Below are 20275 nucleotides of genomic sequence, written 5' to 3'. Positions count from 1 at the left end.
CCATGTAAGCGGCTTGTTGGCTTGTCCCCTTGTTCATCCCGAGGTCTTACGGCATTCTTGACCTTATTGTCAGCTGCTTTTTATTGGCATTCACTCTCCGGAGACCGATCTGCAGGACATGCACTCCACTTTGTGGGAACGCGTCTGATTGCCACTTGGTGCGAGTGAGGAGGAAGCACAGTGCTTCGCTTTCCAACATTGACCACTCTACAATCCCTGCGCTTAGCCTGAGCTTGAAATCTAAACTTCACTTCATGAGCAGCCCTGCCCAAGAGGAATGCACCCTGTGCTCAGAGTGAAATCCAACACCGCAGGGCTGTGCACGCACTGCCACCCCACCAGGACTGACGCGTTTCCTAGGCAACAAGAAAATGTGCACCGTGAAATGGACCCTGTGTCTCAGGCTCCCTGACACCACTTGTGGCTTGCCTCTGGCTCCACCTTCATCCACAAGGAGCAGTGCACCAGTAGCGGGCCCCGTGTCTGAGGCCACCAACACTACTCGTGGCTTAGCCCCAGCCCTGCCTTCATGCATGAGCAGGGAAACAGCACGACTCACCAATCAGCGGATGAAGTCATCAAAGAAGGTAATGTGATCATAGGGACCATATGGTCTCTGCTGCTGACCCCCGTGACATCGAGGGCAGCTGGGGGGATTACCTGGTGGCATTTTGGTCTCCTCAAGACCTCAGAAGGATGCTTGGAGTCCCAATTCAAACTCTGTCATTGTGCTGTTCTTGCCAAGGAGAATTACTGCAAAGGCTCTAAAAGGAGCACAGTTAATTCAAGCACTGCTTTGGCAGTTATTCATGTAAAACCTATATCTCTTGATCTACTGATTAGATTTTTGTTGTTCTGGTCTTATTTGATGCAGATAAATATTTCCTATTTTTCTTAAACCCGTGTGGAGTCTTTTCGTGGTGTGTTCTTTGGGTCACTGTAATTTAAGTGTTGTACACTGCCTCTTAAGGCTGCCTGCTCTGTGCCAAGCTACCAGAGAGTGAGCACAGGTAATTTGGGATGTGTATCTGACTTACCCTGACTAGAGTGGTGGTCCCTACTTGGATAGGGTGCAAACCTCTGCCAACTAGAGACCCCATTTCTAATATTGGTGATCAGCGGTGAGAATATGGCTTGTGTTTGTGCAATACCTTATAGTAATTCAGTGTTCACTGCAACTCCATACTAATACCAATTTTAGCTCATTCTTTTTAATTGCCAACATTTTTGGTTGTCCTTTCTGATTAGAGATTTTTTTCTTTTTGTCCACTTTTCAATTCTCCCTAATTGGCATCTTTGATTTTTTGCCTGAAAGGCCTCCTGCCCAAATCTGTGGTCTGACCTAGCAAGTTGGACTTCAAGCTGACCAACCTGGAAGGTTACACAGTGGCCCAGCTCAAGGATTTCTGCCATGAGAGAGTGGCACTCTACAAGGGAATTGCCAAGATTGCTGAGCTTTAGAGACCCTTGAGAGCATGTGCAGCTGCCCACCCTGAAGGAGAAGTGTATGTGTAGGGACCTGTGTCTGAGGAGGGGTCAGAGCGAGGCTCCACAGAGGATCTTCATATGCCGCCTGCTGTAGGGGAAACAACTTCCTCTCAGGGCTGGTAGTTCTTTCTAGGGCAGGTATCAGAGTGTCTTCAAAGAGCCTGTCCCCAGAGGAGCTGGAGGACAAAAGGGAGGAAACGAATTTAAGACTGGAACTTGCCAAGATGGAAAAGGAGCAGGCCCTTGCTAGATTAGAGAAGAGACTGGCCATGGAGGAGAGGAAACTTGCCCATGAGCTCAGCCTAAAGGAGCCGGATATCAGGGTCAAAACACAATACAAATGGTGGCAGCATACCTACAGGATCTTCAAGTGAGTCCAGAGTCCATATGCTCAAAGATGTCATGTCCAGTTTCAGTGTGGGGAATGATATTGATAAATGACTGGCAGCCTGTGAGGTGTCTTTAAGAGCACACGTGGTCCCAGAAAATCACGGGGGATAACCTATACAAGTACATGTCCATGGTGGTGAGGGACACACTCCTCACGCTAGAGACGGCAGGTCAGACCAACTACCCTCTATGAAAGCCATTTTACTTAGAAAGTTTGGTTTGACACCTGAGAGGTACAGGCAGTGATTCAGGGGTAGTCACAAACTTGCACACAGAACTGGGTGGATTTCCTGGATTACGCTGGTAAGGCACTGAAGGGCTGGGTGGGGGCAGCAATGTTAATGATTATGAAGGGTTGTATGATTTGTTTTTGAGAGAGCACCTTCTTGACAATTGTTTTCCAGTGCTGCACCAACAGTGCTGATGCCAGGAAACTTGCTGAGAAGGTGGATATATAGGCCAGCACCAGAGTGTCCACAAAAAAGGTACCTGGGGGTTACCCCAAGAAGGGTGGTTCAGGTTCCCCCAGGAGAGTGAGGGGGAGGTCAGGAGAGTCCCAGACAGATTCCAGGGTAAGGGAGAAGGAATGGATTCCCGAGTCCCTTTTTAGAGTGAGGTTCTGGCGGGGAGTGGTCTAGGGTATGCTGCTTTGATTGATCCCAGTTAGGATACAGCGGGGGATTCTCAATATATATATATATATATATATATATATATATATATATATATATATATATATATATATATATATATATATATATGTTTTATGTCTATGGAGACTTTACATTACCAATTTGTATTCTGAGAATGTATGTTTAATATCAGTCTGTGAAATGAGACCTTATCAAATACTTTTTGGGGTAGTAAAAATTTAGGAAGGAAATGCAGCAACCTCAACAAACTGCTCAAATGCCCACCAAACTGAGAAATGAAAAAAGTAGAAAGAGTCAGAGTCTAATGACACACTTAGAGGTCATATCAAATGAAAGGTCTCATGAAAGACAAAGCCAATCGCATAGCACATTTGGCCTACTTTACAAAGGTTGTTTTATGAGTAGTGGTATCTTACTAAAGCACTAGTGGGGAATAGCTCCTTCGGTTCTAGAACTGAGTTGTAAAGGTCATTTCTGCAAGAAGTTGTGTATTGCTCCAGACTTAAAGAAGACTTACACAGAAAGACATGCTTAATCATAGAAGACAAAGGAATTGGCAAATGAGCTCTTTATGGTGCACACTAACCAATATGAGTCTTCCTTCTGTTCGATCACCTTAAAGGCCTCTGAAACCTTACATTATATCAAGCTTCTATTTCAACAAAGTAGGTGCAGGTTTGGGTGACAACACAAACTGTTTATGACAAAGTAGTAGATAATATCAAATTGGATCTGCTTGGATTCCACAAAGTTAAAAATGTTGTATTGTGGGGATGAGTAGAGGGTTGGGGTAGGGCAACAAACAACAAGTAAAATTTATCAAATTATGCATTAAACACTAAAAGCAGATATTGAACATTAAAGGTTCAAGAAACTAATTACCACAATCTGAAAGTAGTCACTGGGAATGACAACCTCCCCATTCTTTGTCCACTTCAACGTAGGTGGCGGCTTTCCAGAGACGGCACATTCAAACTCAATGTCCATGCTCTCATATGCGTATAGGTTTGAAGGATGATTTAAATATCGTGGTGGAACTGTAAATAAAGAAGCAGAGTATTGTCAGAGCATAAACTTAACTTTTTAATATACTCCTACAAGGGAAAATCTTACTCTTTCCAAATGCAATTGTTCTGAACAACTAATACATATTGTATTGCAACATTTTAAACATTTCTTCGGGTTTCATTTCCTAAACTATATGCTAAATGACAGTCCAATTCCATAAAGTGACAAATATTTCTTCACCCTAAAGTCATCTCTTTCACTATTTTTGAAGTACGCAAGATCTTGTTGCTATGTATCTGTTGACTGTTCCGAGTTCAGAAGTCTGGCAGTTTCCAATTTCTCATTGTTAACACACACTATATTTACATTGGAGTATTAAAAAAATCAATTTTTAAAACAAAGTATTAATTATTTTACAAAGAGATCTATTTTTAGAAAAGAACACAGTTAAAAATGAATCAATTATTTTCCAAGCTAGATACAATCTCGAAAGGAGCTGAAACTTAAAAAAACGATTGAGCAAAGAAAAACGAATTCTTGAAAACAATTTGTTAACAGAGATGCAAATCTGTGGACAAGACAAACTCCCACTTTTTGCTGAGTGGCCACTAAGCAGTTTTTCTTTTTATTTCCAGCTCCAAACTCTATTACTCAAAATGTTTGAAAACACAGTTGCCCAGCCTTTTATTCAATAGTATGTGCAAGATTTTGTGAAAATTTACGTACTAGAGCAAAGCATTTCTTCGGACTAATTGATGCAGAAAGGGTATTTGGATACACCTACAAAAACAATTGTTTTGGCGCTGGTAGTGTGCTGCAAATATTGAGACCGATTTTTGAAGGAGAAATCCAGACTTACAAGTCACTCTAGTGCAAAAAAGCCCTTAGCGCACTCCTTATTGCATATTTTGTAATTCACAAAGTGTTGTACTATTGCTTGAAATTCCCTTACAAATGCTCATGAAAATGAGCATCCAATGCATGTCTACATTTGTTACGCATCATAAATTACAACACACTATTGTTCAATATAAAATACACCAGACAATGCAATAAAAGTTTAAACATCACATCTAATGTGGATTGTGCAACACAAACTTCATAGTCAGTGACACCACCTGCCGACTGAAGCTCAATACATGTGCTGTATCAAATTTTCAAAAATGTATTCAATGACACTTACATACTGTTGTAGCATATTCTAAATATGCATAATGTGCAAATGTGTGAACATTATTTTTGATGATTAGTGTTTTTAATGATGCATATAGCTGTAAATGCTGAACTAATGATGTTTTTGTCGGAAGACATTTTCTATGTCAATTAGAAGTGTAAATAATGCTATGAATAGTTATGCCTCATTTTTGTGTGATACGCAATTATTTTTAAAATGGATGCAGTTTCTAGTAGTTTCCATAATATGTTCAAAGTATCATTTAAAGGCCTTTCATTCACACTGTTAGTGTAGTCATGCTATCCCTGTGATCCATTGTTTCAGAAATGTTTCATTTGGTTATACTTCTCCGGAGTGCAGTGCTTCTTTTTTCTCAGGAGATTTTGCTTCTTTTACCATTTTTGTTGCAGGCAATTTGCCGGGCTCCTCTTTCACCTTTAAACGTCCTCTTTATGAGTTTGACACTTAGAATTTGTGCTTGGATTCTGCCTAACAAGGGATTATTAAACTTTATGATTTTGCATTTATCAGAACTTGGGTATTCAGGTCTTAAGTCAATTTATGCATTTTTCTCTATACCACATTTTTACTATTCCAAAAGAAAATCCACTCTTTGACTTATTTTTCATCTTGAACTCAGTCCTTCGTGCATCCAATATTTTAGTCAGTTAAACTCTGCTAAATTGTGTTTACTTGATGATGAGTGTAGTCTCTAACTGCTAGATCATCTAGAGACACAGGAGCTCTAATATTTTGGTCAAATATCAGGATGCATAAATATTGGGGTTCAGATGATTATTGGGATTCAGCTCCCACAATAGCTGTCATGCATAAACATGCATGAACATCCAACCAAAAACAAAAATATCATACATCTACAGTCCTAGAAACATTAAAAATTGATTCCATGCTTAAGAACTAGATGAATGTAAATGTCATACCACAACACAGCTGATATTGATTACAACAACGCTAGCATGTGTATTCCCTGCTTGCTACAGTAAAATAGGCATCAGCGCATAGACGATCCAACCCATGTATGCATAATTTATACATAGCATATACATAGCAAAACTTTACTGAACCAACTTTGTAAGTTATAATTGGTGAAGCTCTTCAAATGTAAACACCCACTATTCATGAGAGGTGATGAATGGAATTATTTTATAATAATATGAGGAGATAATTGGTATTATTTGAATACTGCGACACACCCACATGATCTTAATTATAAGAAATTCACTATTGTTTTGCAACACACATTGACACACCTCATCAATCCTATGTTGAAAGTGCAAACTGGTGGAGCAAATGTGATGACCGTGTGTAAAGAATTGCATCCAACCCCATTTTGTTGTAGAAACAAACTGAGACACAATGTATTCTTGCTTTTATTATGTTCAGTTTCATAATTGTCATTTTCACCACTGCTGGTATTAACTTAAATGCCTGTTTTTTCTAATATCATTAACCAATGTTTCAAACTTAAGACATTCTTGCATTACATCTTATTACCTTGCCTGGTTTAGTAAATTGACCTGAGAAGCATAGCTTAAGAACACATGTGCATGGAATGTACAACTATCATAAATTATGCTACTTTTGTAAATCAGCCTCATTTTTACTTCTGGCAGGTAAATGAAAATGTACAAAGTTGCACACCACAGGTACTATGCCGGTTACCTGGCCATTGTCACATACACATCTATAATGCCCACGAAGAGATTGAGTCTGTCAAACTTAGATTTGGTGATAACAATCTGAAGATGTCCTCAATATATGAGCTGCTCCCCATTGTGTTGGGCATGTAGGAAAGGGATATTGCCATGAAACTTGATGTTCCAAGTTAATTGTCGACAGGAAATATGGTGTTCAATTATAGAGCTAACTTAGAATATAGGTAGAGGCCATTTTCTAGGCATTGGTTGTGTGCATGACAACTCAGACCACCTATGGACCACACAAACAACTCATCAAAATAGAGTTCTTCCTGACATGCTGCACTTTATCCCCCTGTCAACATAACAATCAAATTCCTCTTATGAGCTCCCCCTGGCAATCAAGTTGAAACAAGGCTAGAGGGCAGGTTAGAAGGCCTAAATCAAAATCTTTCAAAGATTAGAAGTAGACAAAAAACACAACGAAGCTTTTTTATTACACCAGAGAATGAGAGATGCCTGACCTGTGCTTGCCTCAGGCATCTAATTTTCCACTACCAGAGTCAGAATGTTTTATAACTGTCATTACTTTTATTTCACAAAATGTACACATCTTAAGGTCTACTTTAAAAATAAGCTATGGTCTTTGAAAGATTATGTTGCATGGCTATAGCTATGTTAAGGTGAAACTATTAAGAGAAAGAACAGCAATTCAGACTCTGTATAAATAGGAATGAGCCGATCCATGACCTGCATAACAATGGCTTTTAGGACACACTTTCATGGTGCAATGTGTTTCAGGCTTAACAATCTACAGTATTAAAACCCTTCCAACCTATCATAAAAGAAACAAAACATGTTTGTCTAAACTTAGGTCATTAGTGCACTTGAAATTAAAAAAATCAAGTATCCAATAACAGTGGGTAACATAGTTATTAACAAATGTTATCATCTTAATTAGTTCATATTGATCTGGCTGGCCTTAAATGGCACATCATGGCTAAGCTACATGCCACAACAATCCTTTATTCTTTCCATTTTAGCAACAAACCAGATTTTCTTTACCCTAATTTAGTGCAGGAATCACCGCAGGGGGAGAATGGTGGCAGCCTTTCATTGCATTAATCTGTAAGGGGGCTTTTGGGACGTCCCTGCAACCCTTGGTGTCCACTCCAAATGACACAATCCATGGCCACCTAAACTGTACACCTTTAATTAGTGTGCACAATTATTCTAGATGTTTAACATGGTACAGGTGCACAGGAAAATACATGTTCTACTATTCACAGGAATGAGCGAATTCCCCTTTATATGAAATGTCCCCCCTTTCAAAGAGTGGGCTGCACATGTGGCTGTGGCTCCAACTGCAATACAGGTGTACCACCTGGAGATCGCACATTATCCAAAAATAAGATTGTCTCAAAAACACTACAGTAACAACATCCTGGAAATAGCTAGCCCTCTTAGGGAATTCAGGATTAAGTAAAATTTGAAATGTAAACAGGAACTAAACCTCTGACATTGATAACCTTAATGTTTTTGTAACATTCATTATTCGTAAACCAATCAGTGGTTTTGTCAATAATGAAAAGAACATGAATATAGCTCCCAATAGGCACCGGTTTCAATGTCAGTTACAACCAGGTCTGAGACCTGGCTGACTAAAAGCCTTGGGTGTGTTCCAGGAGTAACAAAATCAGTCTGAATGCCTTCTGTTCTGTGGTAAGCATTCTTAATTCAACTCCTGATGTATATTACATCAATGTGATTTATTACTGTTGTAGCGTCTTCCCCAGTCTGGTAGCCACTGAATGACTAGACCAAACCCGGAGCTGTAAATCACGTCTTTATTCCTCAGCGTGTACCTGTGAACTCCAACATTCTAAAGCAATCTTTCATTACATTCTATTCTAGTGATTATGTCGTACAGATACTGAGTTCTCGGGGAGTCAGAAAGGTTCTGTTTTAAATCACGCAAGACACTACATCTCCCCCTCTGTTAAATGAAATATTACAAATTTTCAGAAACACATGAGACAGACACAGACATCTACATATATAGGGAAACACGTACAATTATATCTCTTCAATGACTTTTCTTGGTGCTTTGATCTGTCAAACAGATCTTGGTACTGGAAGCTGTAAACAGTCATCATCAATCTCGGAAATTGGCAATGATGGTTAGGAATTGGCAACAGTCACTGAGTTTTCAAATTCAATCTTTCTTTCATTATCTCAAGTTGAAGACTGATGAAACAAAATCCTGAAGTGAGAGGTGTCACTGGTAAGGGACTTCCCAGGTCATTGGGCAGTCACCATGTGTCCTTTGGTAGACACTACTTGAAAAGGTCAGCATCGTAAGGAGCATCAGATTTTCTTTTCCACCACTGTTGGGAAAACACAAAATCTCCTTTTCAGAATGAGAGGTCTTTCATGTGTCCCCTCTCGTCTGCATACATTTTCATTTTCTGTTTTTGAACCAAGTCCCTTGTAAGAATCAGGTTTTCATTACTATCTCTTTCTGTGGACCATTGAGGTATCTTGGTTGCCATTGCTTTCATGAACATTAAAGTTGCAGGACTTTTACCAATGGTCGAGTGAGGTGTTGAGCATTGAGCTCATAAAGTAGAGCTCAGTACTGTTTTTAGACTGTGCTTCTCAAGTGTTGTACGCTGCACTGCTTTCTTTAGTGTACTCATAAAATGCTCAACAAGTCCATTGGCCTGTGACCATGAGGATGTGATCTTTTGATGCTTTATGTTCATGATGCTCTAGAACTTCTTTAAATTCTTTGCTGTTGAAGAGTGAACCACAATGCTGGTAAACCCCATGTTGCCAAGATCCCATCAAGTTTTTTGATTACTCGCTCATGTGTTGGGATGAGAGATCTCAGACCAAAAGAAAACGTGAATATTCATCTATTATCACCATAAAATGATTTCCATTGTCAATTGGACCAAAGAAATAGATTGCTATGCTCTCCCAAGCATGTTTAGGGAGTTCTCACATGTCTATGGTATGTTGAGTGACAATAGCATATGTGACAGGCCTTTAGCTCCTTTTCAACTCTTTATTCTAGGAATGGGAACTAAACTCGGTCTCAGAAAGCACTCTTTGTAGCAACAGAATCATAATGCCCTTCCTGAGTCACTTCCATCATCTATTGTTGCGGACTTTCCTGAATCAGGATCTTCGATCCTCGCAGAGTAACTCCTTCCTGAGTTATGGACAATTCATTTTTAACATTCTTGTAATTTTGATAATCACCATCATTACTGAGAGATCAAACATGTTTGTTCCATGACTGATGTGTAATTATGTACTTTAACTTGAGCAGGTCACTATCATGACTCTTAGCAGTGACAATCTGGGCTAACAATACAGCAGTTGGTGTTCTTGACTTGACAATGAAATAATGTAGGCCTCAGCCTGGAGTGCCCTGGTCTTGAATGGGCAGTTTCGAAAGTAGTCAGCAGAATGTTGATCCTTTCCTGGTTCTTGCCCAATAATATAATCATACACTTGCAATTGTAGTCCCCATTGTTTAATTAAAGGGGCTTTTGGATTGGCGAAGATGGTCATCAAGGCTTGATTATCAGTCAGCAGCGGAAAAGGTTTTCTGTACAGGAATACGTAGAAATGTTCACACGCCCATACTACAGCCAAACTTTCTTTTTTAGACTGTGAGTAAGCACAATCTGTTTGAGATAAACCCCTACCCGCATAGGCCACAATATGTCATCTTGTATTTGGGCGTCCACTATGCTGTGCAATTATAGAACAAAACGCAACAGAGCTAGCATAAACTACAATCTCAGTATGTAGCTCTGGATTGAAGTAAGCCTTTTCTGCAGCATTTTCTATGGCATTTTTGATTATCTTGAAACTTTTTTCACATTCTGGTGACCATTTAAAAGAAATATATTGCTCGTAATGGAGCACGAACAGTGCCATAGACTTTTAGGAACTGTGAACAGTAGATAGTAATTCCAAGAAAAGAGAGCACCATTGAAACTTGTTGTTGGGGTTAAGTATTTGTCAAAGTTTGCGCTTTGCAGGATCAAGCATCATTCATCAGAAAAGTTACGCCAAATAATTTAATTTTTCTCTTTATGAACTCACTATTGTCTGCATTTAACGTCAAGTCTGCATTATTGAGTAATTGACATACTTGTGTGATCGCTCTATCATGCTCATTCTGTGTAGCTCAAAAAAACAGTATGTCATAGCTATAGTTAAATGCATTCACAAAAGGCTGTATGATGTGTCGTATGACGCCTTGAAAAAGTTCGGCTGCCGATGAAGCACCAAAATTAAGTCTCTTGTATCTAAACAAACCAACATGTGCAGCAAAGGTTATAATATATCTTTAGTTTTCTCCTAGTTCTAACTGATGCTAACCTTTATTAAATTGAAATTGAGAGAAGATTTTGCCACCATTTAATTGTGTGATTATGTCAGCAAGGTGCGGGCCTTGTTCACCTGGTGCATGTCAACGCACAGCTCCTTCATGGTCCTTTTTAAGTACTGCTACTAGGGGAGAAACCCATGGTATTGAAGCAGTGGAATGTTCAGTAATTTCAGAATTAAATAGTTATTCAAGTTCTTTTCAACATCTTCTAGTAAATGAAAAGCAACTCCTCTATGTCTCTGAGCAACAGGAAGGACATCCTCAATGATATGAAGTTTTACTTTCATAGTCTTTAACTTTACTAAACCATGAAATAATGAAGGGAATTGACTTACTATTTTGTGAGCAGCATTCAGGTTGTAATACATGAAATCAGTCCCATGTCAGCAGCAATGTTGAAACTGAGCAATCAGCAATTGTCGCTGTACCTTGAAGTACATGAATCGGAGCTTGTACCTTTGTGTTCTGATATTTCACTGTTGCCATGAACAAACCTTTACTTTTTATGGGTGTTGATGGAGCCCAAGTGTGTATGTTTGTCTTTGATGGTGAAAGCTGCAGTAACAGAGATAGTTCATTGTATTTTAATTCTGGAATTGTATTTATTGAACCACCACTATTGATAATAAAATGTAGTTAGCATCCATTTATTTTCAGTGTAATCATTGGACAGTGTCTGTATGATTTTTTGACATGTCAACTTTTGTTTGACTAACTTTTCTTCTCAGAGGCAACCAGTCTGACGTGCATATTTTTCTGAGGTAAACATTCTATTCTAGTGATTACGTCATACAGATACGGAGTCCTCGAGGAGTCAGAAAGGTTCCATTCTAAATAATGCAAGACACTACAACTGAAAGATTTGATCCAAAGTAATAGCTTTTATTTTCAGTGTGGAGAAAGTGTACTTTTGGGATGGCATGCCACAGAATCCATCGTAAAAGTTGTATCATACCTACTAATTTTTAGGCAGAGAAAACCAGACTGGGTAGAAATGGATTAAAGGAAAACAGAAATTACATTTGAGTTTGACATCATTTAGTATAAAGCAGAATTATTGGAGTTATGTGGGTAAATACGAGATGGCATTGTACTGCATCAGTGCAGCTCAATGGCTACTAGTACTCTTTCTATATGTCAGCTGCTACAGAGTAAAGTTGCATTATACTGTCAATAAATATGCCATAAGGATATTTAGTAGTTGCACTGTTTCTTGTTGATATTGATTCTATAGAATACATAGCATTGATAAATGCCCCTTACTGTGCAGTTTTCCAATTTTAGAATCATATATAATACACGCTTGTCTATGTAGTAACACAATGGGGCATAGTTATGAGTCCCTAGCACCACCTTGTGCCGCCCTAACATCATTTTTTATACGCTAAGACAGCGTTAAAGAGGATTTCCCCCAGTGTCGTATGCATTGCGCCTCTTTGTAAACCCTTGCGCTACATTATGCCTGAGTCTGGCATAAAGTATGGAAGGGGGATGTTCTGACGCAGGGAGGCCTGAAAAAAAGGCAAAGTGAAATTTATAATATTTCATTTCCCCATTTTTCTGTCATTTTTAACACCTGCTCATATCAGGCACTAAAATGACACACCCATTTTAATCAATGGGCCTTCCTGTGCTTTGCTGCACTAGCATAAACATTTTTTATGCTAGTGCAGCAAAGCACCACAATCGCATCAAACATTTTGATACTATTGTCCTAACGACCGCCATGGTGTGCCATATTGTAAATACAGTGTAACCGTGGTGTTGTTAGGTGGGGCAAGACTGACCCAAGAAAAGTGGTTAATCGGTCCCGATTCACCACTTTCTTGTAAATATGCCACAATTTGGTAAGTAAAAATGTTACAAAAGTTTAACTTCCAGAACCGAATCCAAGCCCAGCTGTATATCCCAGTGGCAGTAAGATATCTGTACACACAACAACATACATGAATGTATAGCAACTTACACAGTAACACAAATGTGGACTCAAGAATTTATGAGAGGCTCTCCATGAGTACACCGAAAAGGCAATTACCAGCCTTTGCTAACCTTTGGAAGCATAAAATGTTGTTGCAATTAAAAAATACTCTTTCACAAGGACTGATTTTGCAGGCTGATTCATAACCTAGCAGCATGTTATTGTGTTTTCTAAAACGTGTCAATATTCGTCCAAGGTAACCCATGTTGTGGTGACCAAGGCAAGCCATGTCCAGTATGGGATTGCAGGAATGGAATGAAAATATAAAAACTGGCATCTTTTTCTGCAGCCTTAATATGCACATGTAAAGAGAAGCATTGGTAGTCAGGGCTTATGCTGATGTTGGTTTGAGTACTCATGTAATATTAATAGGTGCCTGGCACTACTGCAGAGCCAGCAGAGTTTGTCTATTTATGTGATTGTTAGAAGTGGGACTTTGTGGCACTCTATGTTACCTTTCATGAGACTGATATGAATCCTAACTTGTTGCCATCAGAAATAAAGGATCAAAATCTCTACACATTATCGGACAGCCCAGCCTAACCTCTCTAAGCAAAACAGCTGTATTGTATTGCACTGGAATGTTAAATAAAGATCACAGGAGTTAGCTTTCTATCATCAAGAGCAGAGAGGTGTTCCTTTCTGATATCTGCAAGATGATGTCCAGTTCATCTCCATTTCCACAATCCAAACTGGTATCCAAAGTTCTAAATGATTTTAAAGCTTCAGTAATTTTATTACAGTATGATATTCTGATGCTCCCCCAAACGTTTGGCAGGATTTGGTAGTTCATCAATAATTTCATCGGATTTGTTATTTCTTTTCTTGAAAAAATTATAGTGATTTTTTTCTCCCTAACAAAAAATCAATAGCGGTTGTATAGTGATGTTATTCAACAAAATTATTACAAAGGAGATTGCCTTAAAGATGTTGATATTGCTTGTGCCAAATCTCACTGTATCCATTGATTTTACTTATGTGGTAATGTATTTCTTGAAAGAACATGGTGACAATTTTCCCTTTCAACACGTTGCTCTTGAGTACTGCTCTTCCAGAATAAATATATGTGCTTAGGAAATCTTCCTTTTTTGCATGATCTCCCCTGAGTTATTGGTTTTATGGACTCCACAGTTGCTGGCATTCACAGTTGATGGCAGTATAATTCTGTGCACTGTGATACAGTCATGTAGTGCTGTAGCATGAGTGCACTCTCCCTAAAACTCTTTCAACTTTCTTTCTTTTTGAAAGATTTTCTTATAAGGCCATTGTAGGTTGCCGCAGAAATGTTATCAGTGGAGTAAATATTAAATGTCACATGAGGGCTACAGTGTGTATTTACACCACCCACAAAAATGATCAGAGTGTATGGCTCTAGATTGCATCATTGTGTTGTGGCTGGACAGCAGACCAGACTGTAGTCAATGGCAGGAAATGTTGCTTTGCCATGAAGGAAACCTAGTTTTATATGTTAGCTGAGTTACCAATTGAAAGCCCACAGGGTTGAGTGCTTGATATATTTATGATGGACATCATAGATATTAAAGAAAAGAAATCCCCAGAGTGAAAGGTTGCAACAAGCTCTTTGTCACTATGTGGGTAAAACTATATTTTTCATAAGTAGGCCAAGATATGAATAAAATCCAACTTTATGTGATTTGGTATTGGAAATGGGAAATCAAAGTTAATTTTCACTTCCACAAGTAAATGTAAATGTAGATATTTCATGATGTTAATGGTAAAGTTCTCATATTAAAGTGCACTTTGTGCTACCATAGACTAAGTAAACATATATAAAACCTATCTACCTCAAGTAACACTGTTTTATAAAGGTCCTGCTAATGAAGGCCCATGTGGTGACATAGGTATCTGCTGTTAGTTTAGCAGTTACTTGCAGTGCAGATGTTCAAGCTTGTGGGCCGATTGCAGTAGGCACTTGGGAGATGGACAGTAGCACAGTGTATTTGTATTCTGAGGTGATGGGCACTAATCATGCATCTTTGTAGCTGTTTATGTGGGAATGTGGAAATTGGTTCAGAGGAGGCCCCCAGGGCAGTAACGGGCTAGTAAGATGGCATCCAAGAGGGACAATTGAGGTATTTTACCTCTGCTGTCCTGGGAACACCTTACTATTGTTCTCAAGGTGTGGACCAGGTACATCCTTTTATCACTTTACAGCCAGGTCAGGGTGGAGAGGCAGAGCTGTCCTAGGCTTACTCAGGGAGGTGCTGATTGATAGAGACTCAAAACTGAACCAAGTACAACTCCTAATAAAACAATGTCCAACCAGGGTTTCTACTTTTAAAAGGAAAAATATTTTTTCTAACTAAATTCTAATCATAAGTGTATTAATGCATGTAACGTAAAACTCTGAAGCAGCACCAGAAATACAGATCTATGTAAAAAGGACATTCAACGTTAGACAATGGAAAACCCCATCCTATGATGCTCGCACAAAGTGCACAAAATGAAACTCCTAAAGTTACAGCTTTCAAATGTCCTTCCTACTGTAATTTAGATGAAGTCTTTGTTAATGTATTTTACAGTTATGAGCCATGAAACTACATCAAATGTGGGCTAAAACACCTGCGGCCTAATCAAATGGACGTAAGTAAGAGCATCAACAAAAGGAGCGAGCCAAAGCTCTTTGTTTTATATTCTTTTTAATTAGGTCTTGGTTAGTGACAGCTTTAGTTTTCCCTGATGAGACTGAGGGCGTATTTTAAGGCCCCTAGCGCCACAGAAGTGTCACTTTTTGTGACGCTCCTGTGGCGCTAAGCACAGCGCTGTATTTACAAGGTGGCGTTAAGCCACTTTTTATGGCTTAACACCACCTTGTAAATACGGCCCCTTTCCACACAGCACTATGCATGGAAGGGGTGTGCAATAGGTGTTGCTGTGGGCGTGCCACAGCAACACCAATTGGATTTTGATGCTACCTCAGATTTATGAAATCTCGTAAACCTGAAGCAGCGCCAAAATCTAACGCCACGCCCAGGGGTGGCATTGGCAGGGCACAACGAGAAGGAATACTTTTATTCCTCCTTGTTTCACGCTTTTTCTATGTGTGCTTCATTCTGATGCATGCATAAAAAAAGCAAAATGCCAAAAATTATTGTTTATGTGCGGGAAGGTGTCCTTCCCGCACATAAACAATCATTTGAAAATTACGCTTTGGCACTTCTGTGTGCGCTGCATTGTACTAAATTCTGCGAAATGTACCGCCAGCGCTGGGGGAAATGCAGTGGTGCACCGTATTCCATTAAATACAGCCCATTCCTGCATTTCTGAAGTAACGCAGCACGGTGCTGCCAATTTTGGCACAGCACTGCGCTGCGCCACTTCTCTTAAAATCTGGCCTCTAATGTTTCCAGTATGCATAAAGTTGCAGCGGGTCAGTCCCTTGTTCATGATTTGACAGCTATGTTACAGCTGTGTTATCTATCTCAGTGCTCTCCTCTTAATGTGATGTCCTTCCTCTCTATTCATATGTTTGTCTCACCCAGAAGCATTTTTGTCTTGAAGTGTTCTGAATGGTTGACTTGTATTCTCCCAAACTTGCTTGCATTCAAGGAAATACTTTTTTCTTTTACTTTAAGTACTCCATGTGCTTCCTTACTCTCTCTCCAGTGTGCTGCTCCTCCCTACACTCCCCTGGCCCATTCATCTTTCTGTTGTTCCCAACCCCCCAATTCTGCTATTTTTAAATTCTTCTCCCCACCCTGCTCCTTTGCTGTTGCCCGCTCCTTTCCTCTTGGTTCCATCCAAACAGCACTTTTTGTTTTATATTATTACTTTTTATATTTATGGAGCACACCACACTACCAGTGGGCATTCATCTTAAAATGTTTTTTAGGCCATTTCAAGATTACTGCTGTTAGTGTGCATGTGAAACATGCAAGTGAGATACCTGGCAATGAGTTTGTAATATTTAAGAAAAGTATTTGAGGATGGTTACCACAGATGGGTGCGCAATCCCTGAAGCCACCTTTGAATGTGTTTGTTGAAATACTGGAAATGCATCCAAATATAACTGCAGAGGATAAACACACATTAACTGTAGCCATCACTGAATGGCATTTGAAAAAGTATTTGTTAAAACATTCACCACATCTAGGAATGCATCTGTGAAATTTTAATACATCCTATCTCCTCAGACAAATGCACCTTGTTGTTCACTATCTCATCCTGAAAAAAAGAACTAAAAGGACAACAGGTCACACTTCCAAGGCCTACTGGCCTTGCTAATGCTTGTTCTTTTCTAGATTGCATGAACTCTAGCGGATAGCTAACGTTGTCTCTAGTTTGAGGTAATGAGTATTGAAGTTGTAAATATCTCAGCAGAAAAATAATTACAAATGTATTTTGAAAAAAGTATGCAAACTCTTTGGAGTGGGCTGTTGAACCATTTTGTGCTTAGGGGATAGAATAACCTGTGTGCTCACCACTAAACGTTAAGTGCAGGCAGATAAAAGGGTGCCACTGCGGGTCCCGCAGCCCCAGGCAGTCCATTACACCACACTACTCTCTTCTTCAAATGAGGTAGCTGCATTTTGATCAAATAGAAATGAATCAAAAGGGCTAATTGGATTAGCGGGCTAGGGGGTCAAATGATTTTAGACGTACCAAGGTCATTGGCAAGGCAAGAAATGTACCATGTAATTTATTCATTCTATGACTTCAACAACCTTTACATCATTAAGCATCAAATGCAACATCCTGTAATCACTGGGTTGAGGCAAACACATCCAATGCAAACTTCAAGCTCACTATGGCCCAATTTTATACGTATTCATAAATAACTGTCTAAAAATGACAATGAATGTCAAACAGCTAGAAAATCACCTGACCACTGGATTTGGAACCTCCACTGGCTGCTTGGCGAAGACAATGGGAGACAAAGAACTTTCACTGTTGAGTTAGGGAGCAAACCACCTACAAAATACTCATTACACACCTGCCAGAAATTAAGGACAACCTGATCAAAAGGAAGAAAAGTATGAGGAAAAGCACGAGGAAGAAAAGCACAGGATGAAATAATGGTCTTCAGACATTCCTATGCTGAGCCCCAGTGCTTAATTTGTAAATGAAAATGTGCCGGTGCCCAAAGCTCACCTCTGAAACATGCGACTGCTGCAATTAAATGTGCTAGCACGGAATACTGAGACAGCGTAATCCTGAAACCATCTTGAGCCTCTTTAATCCATTTACAGCCACTCCCTGACTCCTCAGCTCACTCTTGCAGCTTTCTGCTTTCTCTCCTTGTGGCGCTTTTTAGTTTCTCTTCCTCCATCTTTGCCATATGTGTCTTTTGCTCGCAGTAAATACATGGGGCCGAAAAATAAGTGGCGGACCTCAAAAATAAGTGCTGGTGTCCTGCACCAGAAGCCACCGGCTCAAATTAAGAACTGGTGAGTCCCCATCAAAGTACGCGCCTGATTGTAGAAATATTAGTCACAAACGTTGATTGGATTTTGATATTGTTTGTTGTAGAGACATTGTTGGTTATTAGTCTTAGTGATTTCAGAGTGATTTAAGAAACGTTGATGCTCATTATGTGAAATGTGGTGCCCACCTGTGCATTTCTTTGAATTTTTCATAGAATTCAGTTTAAGACTTGCAGACAAATTATTAAGACTCTCAAGTTCAGGGAGACTTGCAACTGGTTGCCAGTATCAAGGGTGTAGATCAAAAGTTGACTAGATGGTAAGTTTATTAGTAGGCAAGCAAAGGGTAATTGTACAGTCTAAAATAGTTGAAGTGAAATCCAAGCGAGCTTACTTCTAGATTATGATGGTATGCATGACTAAAACTAACAAGTATTTGCAATGCAATGGGTCTTGCATTTGCTCGAGTTAGAGCTATTAGCGTTGTCAATTCCTAACTGGACTTTTCTTGCCACAAATTGAAAACAAAAAGTAAAACATTAGTTGACATAAGTGAGCCGATTGAAAGCACCATGGCCGGAATGAACGTGAGTGCGAAGGAGAGACACAAAAGGAAAAAGAAGTTCACTTGCAGTCAAACGTGCTATTATCCATGTGACAGGGTTGATGGCCAAGGCGGTATCAAAACTGCCCTAAGGAGGGACAAACATAAAGCATTTACCAATTATAACAAAGGATTTTTTAAATCTTAGCACGTGAACGAGTGATAGTGATGGGCTTGCCGTAGGCGTGGTTAAAATCCCACTTAGATACCAACACGTGGGAAAAGCAGTGCTTGTGTGCTGCTATGCTCGACCTAAAAACGATCCACTGAGTCAATAAATTATTTTATTCCTGTTCATGTTACATACAGGCATTCATACATACAAGCGAAAAGTGTAGAAAAAAAAGCAATGCATTTAAATACGGGACAACTTTCTACATTGGTTTACTTTGTACGTGCATTTTGAGAGTGATTGTAGTCGAGTTATATTTCCTTTCATTATGAAACTAGTCTACGTGTTTTCTTTTCTTAAACTGACAAACAATAAAATAAACAAATACAACAGTAAATAACAATTGGTATTACAACTGCTAGTGAGAAATTAGTCGCGGCGGATGTGCATAGCCCAATACACGCGTGGGAATAGCATATGGCAAAAAAACAGCTGGACTGGGTAGCCAGGTAATGTACCTTTCTTGCGAAAATGAATATCAGCAATTAACAAGTACATTACTGCCATTCCTTGCAATTATATAATATAAATCCAAACAAAAATTTGGTAATTATTTCAATAAATACAATACACGCCTAAAAACGGATAACACCAAAATTAGAAGAAGTGGTCGTCACAAAAGAGCCATGAAATGGCAGACAGGGCGGCGGTTTCTGCTGCAGGTTTCCTACCATTATCCCTACACTTCTGTCAGGCTCATTTTTTTGTGGAACCCTTGTCACATTTTCACACTCATATATGTTTTGTGTAGTTAATGAAGATGATTTCAGAAGAAGGGACATATGTGCTCTATTGGAATCATTATTTTCTGGTGGCTGTAGTTCTTTCTGTCTATGATGCATAATCGTCAGATGAAAAAAAAAGAATGCTACACCACTAGCATGTAATTGCAACACTGTCAAAGTTATGACCCCCATCTGTGGTGAACATGGCAAAACAGCATTTCAATGCTGGCGAAATTTCTTTTGTATTGATGGCTCTTAACTAATCACTAGTCGAGACTAATGTCCATCCCGGTAGTTTAAAAGTCCAATTTTTTATAATAATGTATGTTATACTCTTCGCTTGAAAGGGACAGACCATTTTTTTTTTTTTTAATCCGTTAGAGGAGCATTTACTATGTGGCTATCCTGTGTCTGCATGACTCAGTTTTGAATCCCCCCAAAAATTGGAGGAATACTTAAGGTAATTAACGTGGGGTGCACATTATGAAGCGTCAGAGCTTGTCAATCACATACCCTCTTGACCAATCAGAAGCTGTAATAGAGAAAAAGGTGTACCTCGGCACCTTCAACACTATTCTAACTTGATTACGTGGAAGTTCGTGGATGTGCCTTTGCTGGAGACAGACAGGA

General features: G+C 39.3%; 1 protein-coding gene across 4 annotated transcripts in view; it reads right to left on the bottom strand.

Moving 5' to 3' along the window:
- Positions 1-20275, bottom strand: part of DCC (DCC netrin 1 receptor) — a 1057140-nt gene that overhangs the window by 436600 nt on the left and 600265 nt on the right. For all 4 annotated transcript variants that reach the window (XM_069219408.1, XM_069219414.1, XM_069219423.1 and 1 more), the window contains exon 6: positions 3414-3568. In XM_069219408.1, the coding sequence (XP_069075509.1) occupies positions 3414-3568 (155 nt within the window). The remainder of the gene's footprint in view (positions 1-3413; positions 3569-20275) is intronic.

Source organism: Pleurodeles waltl, chromosome 1_1 (assembly GCF_031143425.1).
Source record: "Pleurodeles waltl isolate 20211129_DDA chromosome 1_1, aPleWal1.hap1.20221129, whole genome shotgun sequence".
Classification (NCBI taxonomy): Eukaryota; Metazoa; Chordata; class Amphibia; order Caudata; family Salamandridae; genus Pleurodeles; species Pleurodeles waltl.
The sequence above is the reverse complement of the archived record's forward strand: the minus strand, read 5'-3'. Positions and strand labels throughout refer to the sequence as shown.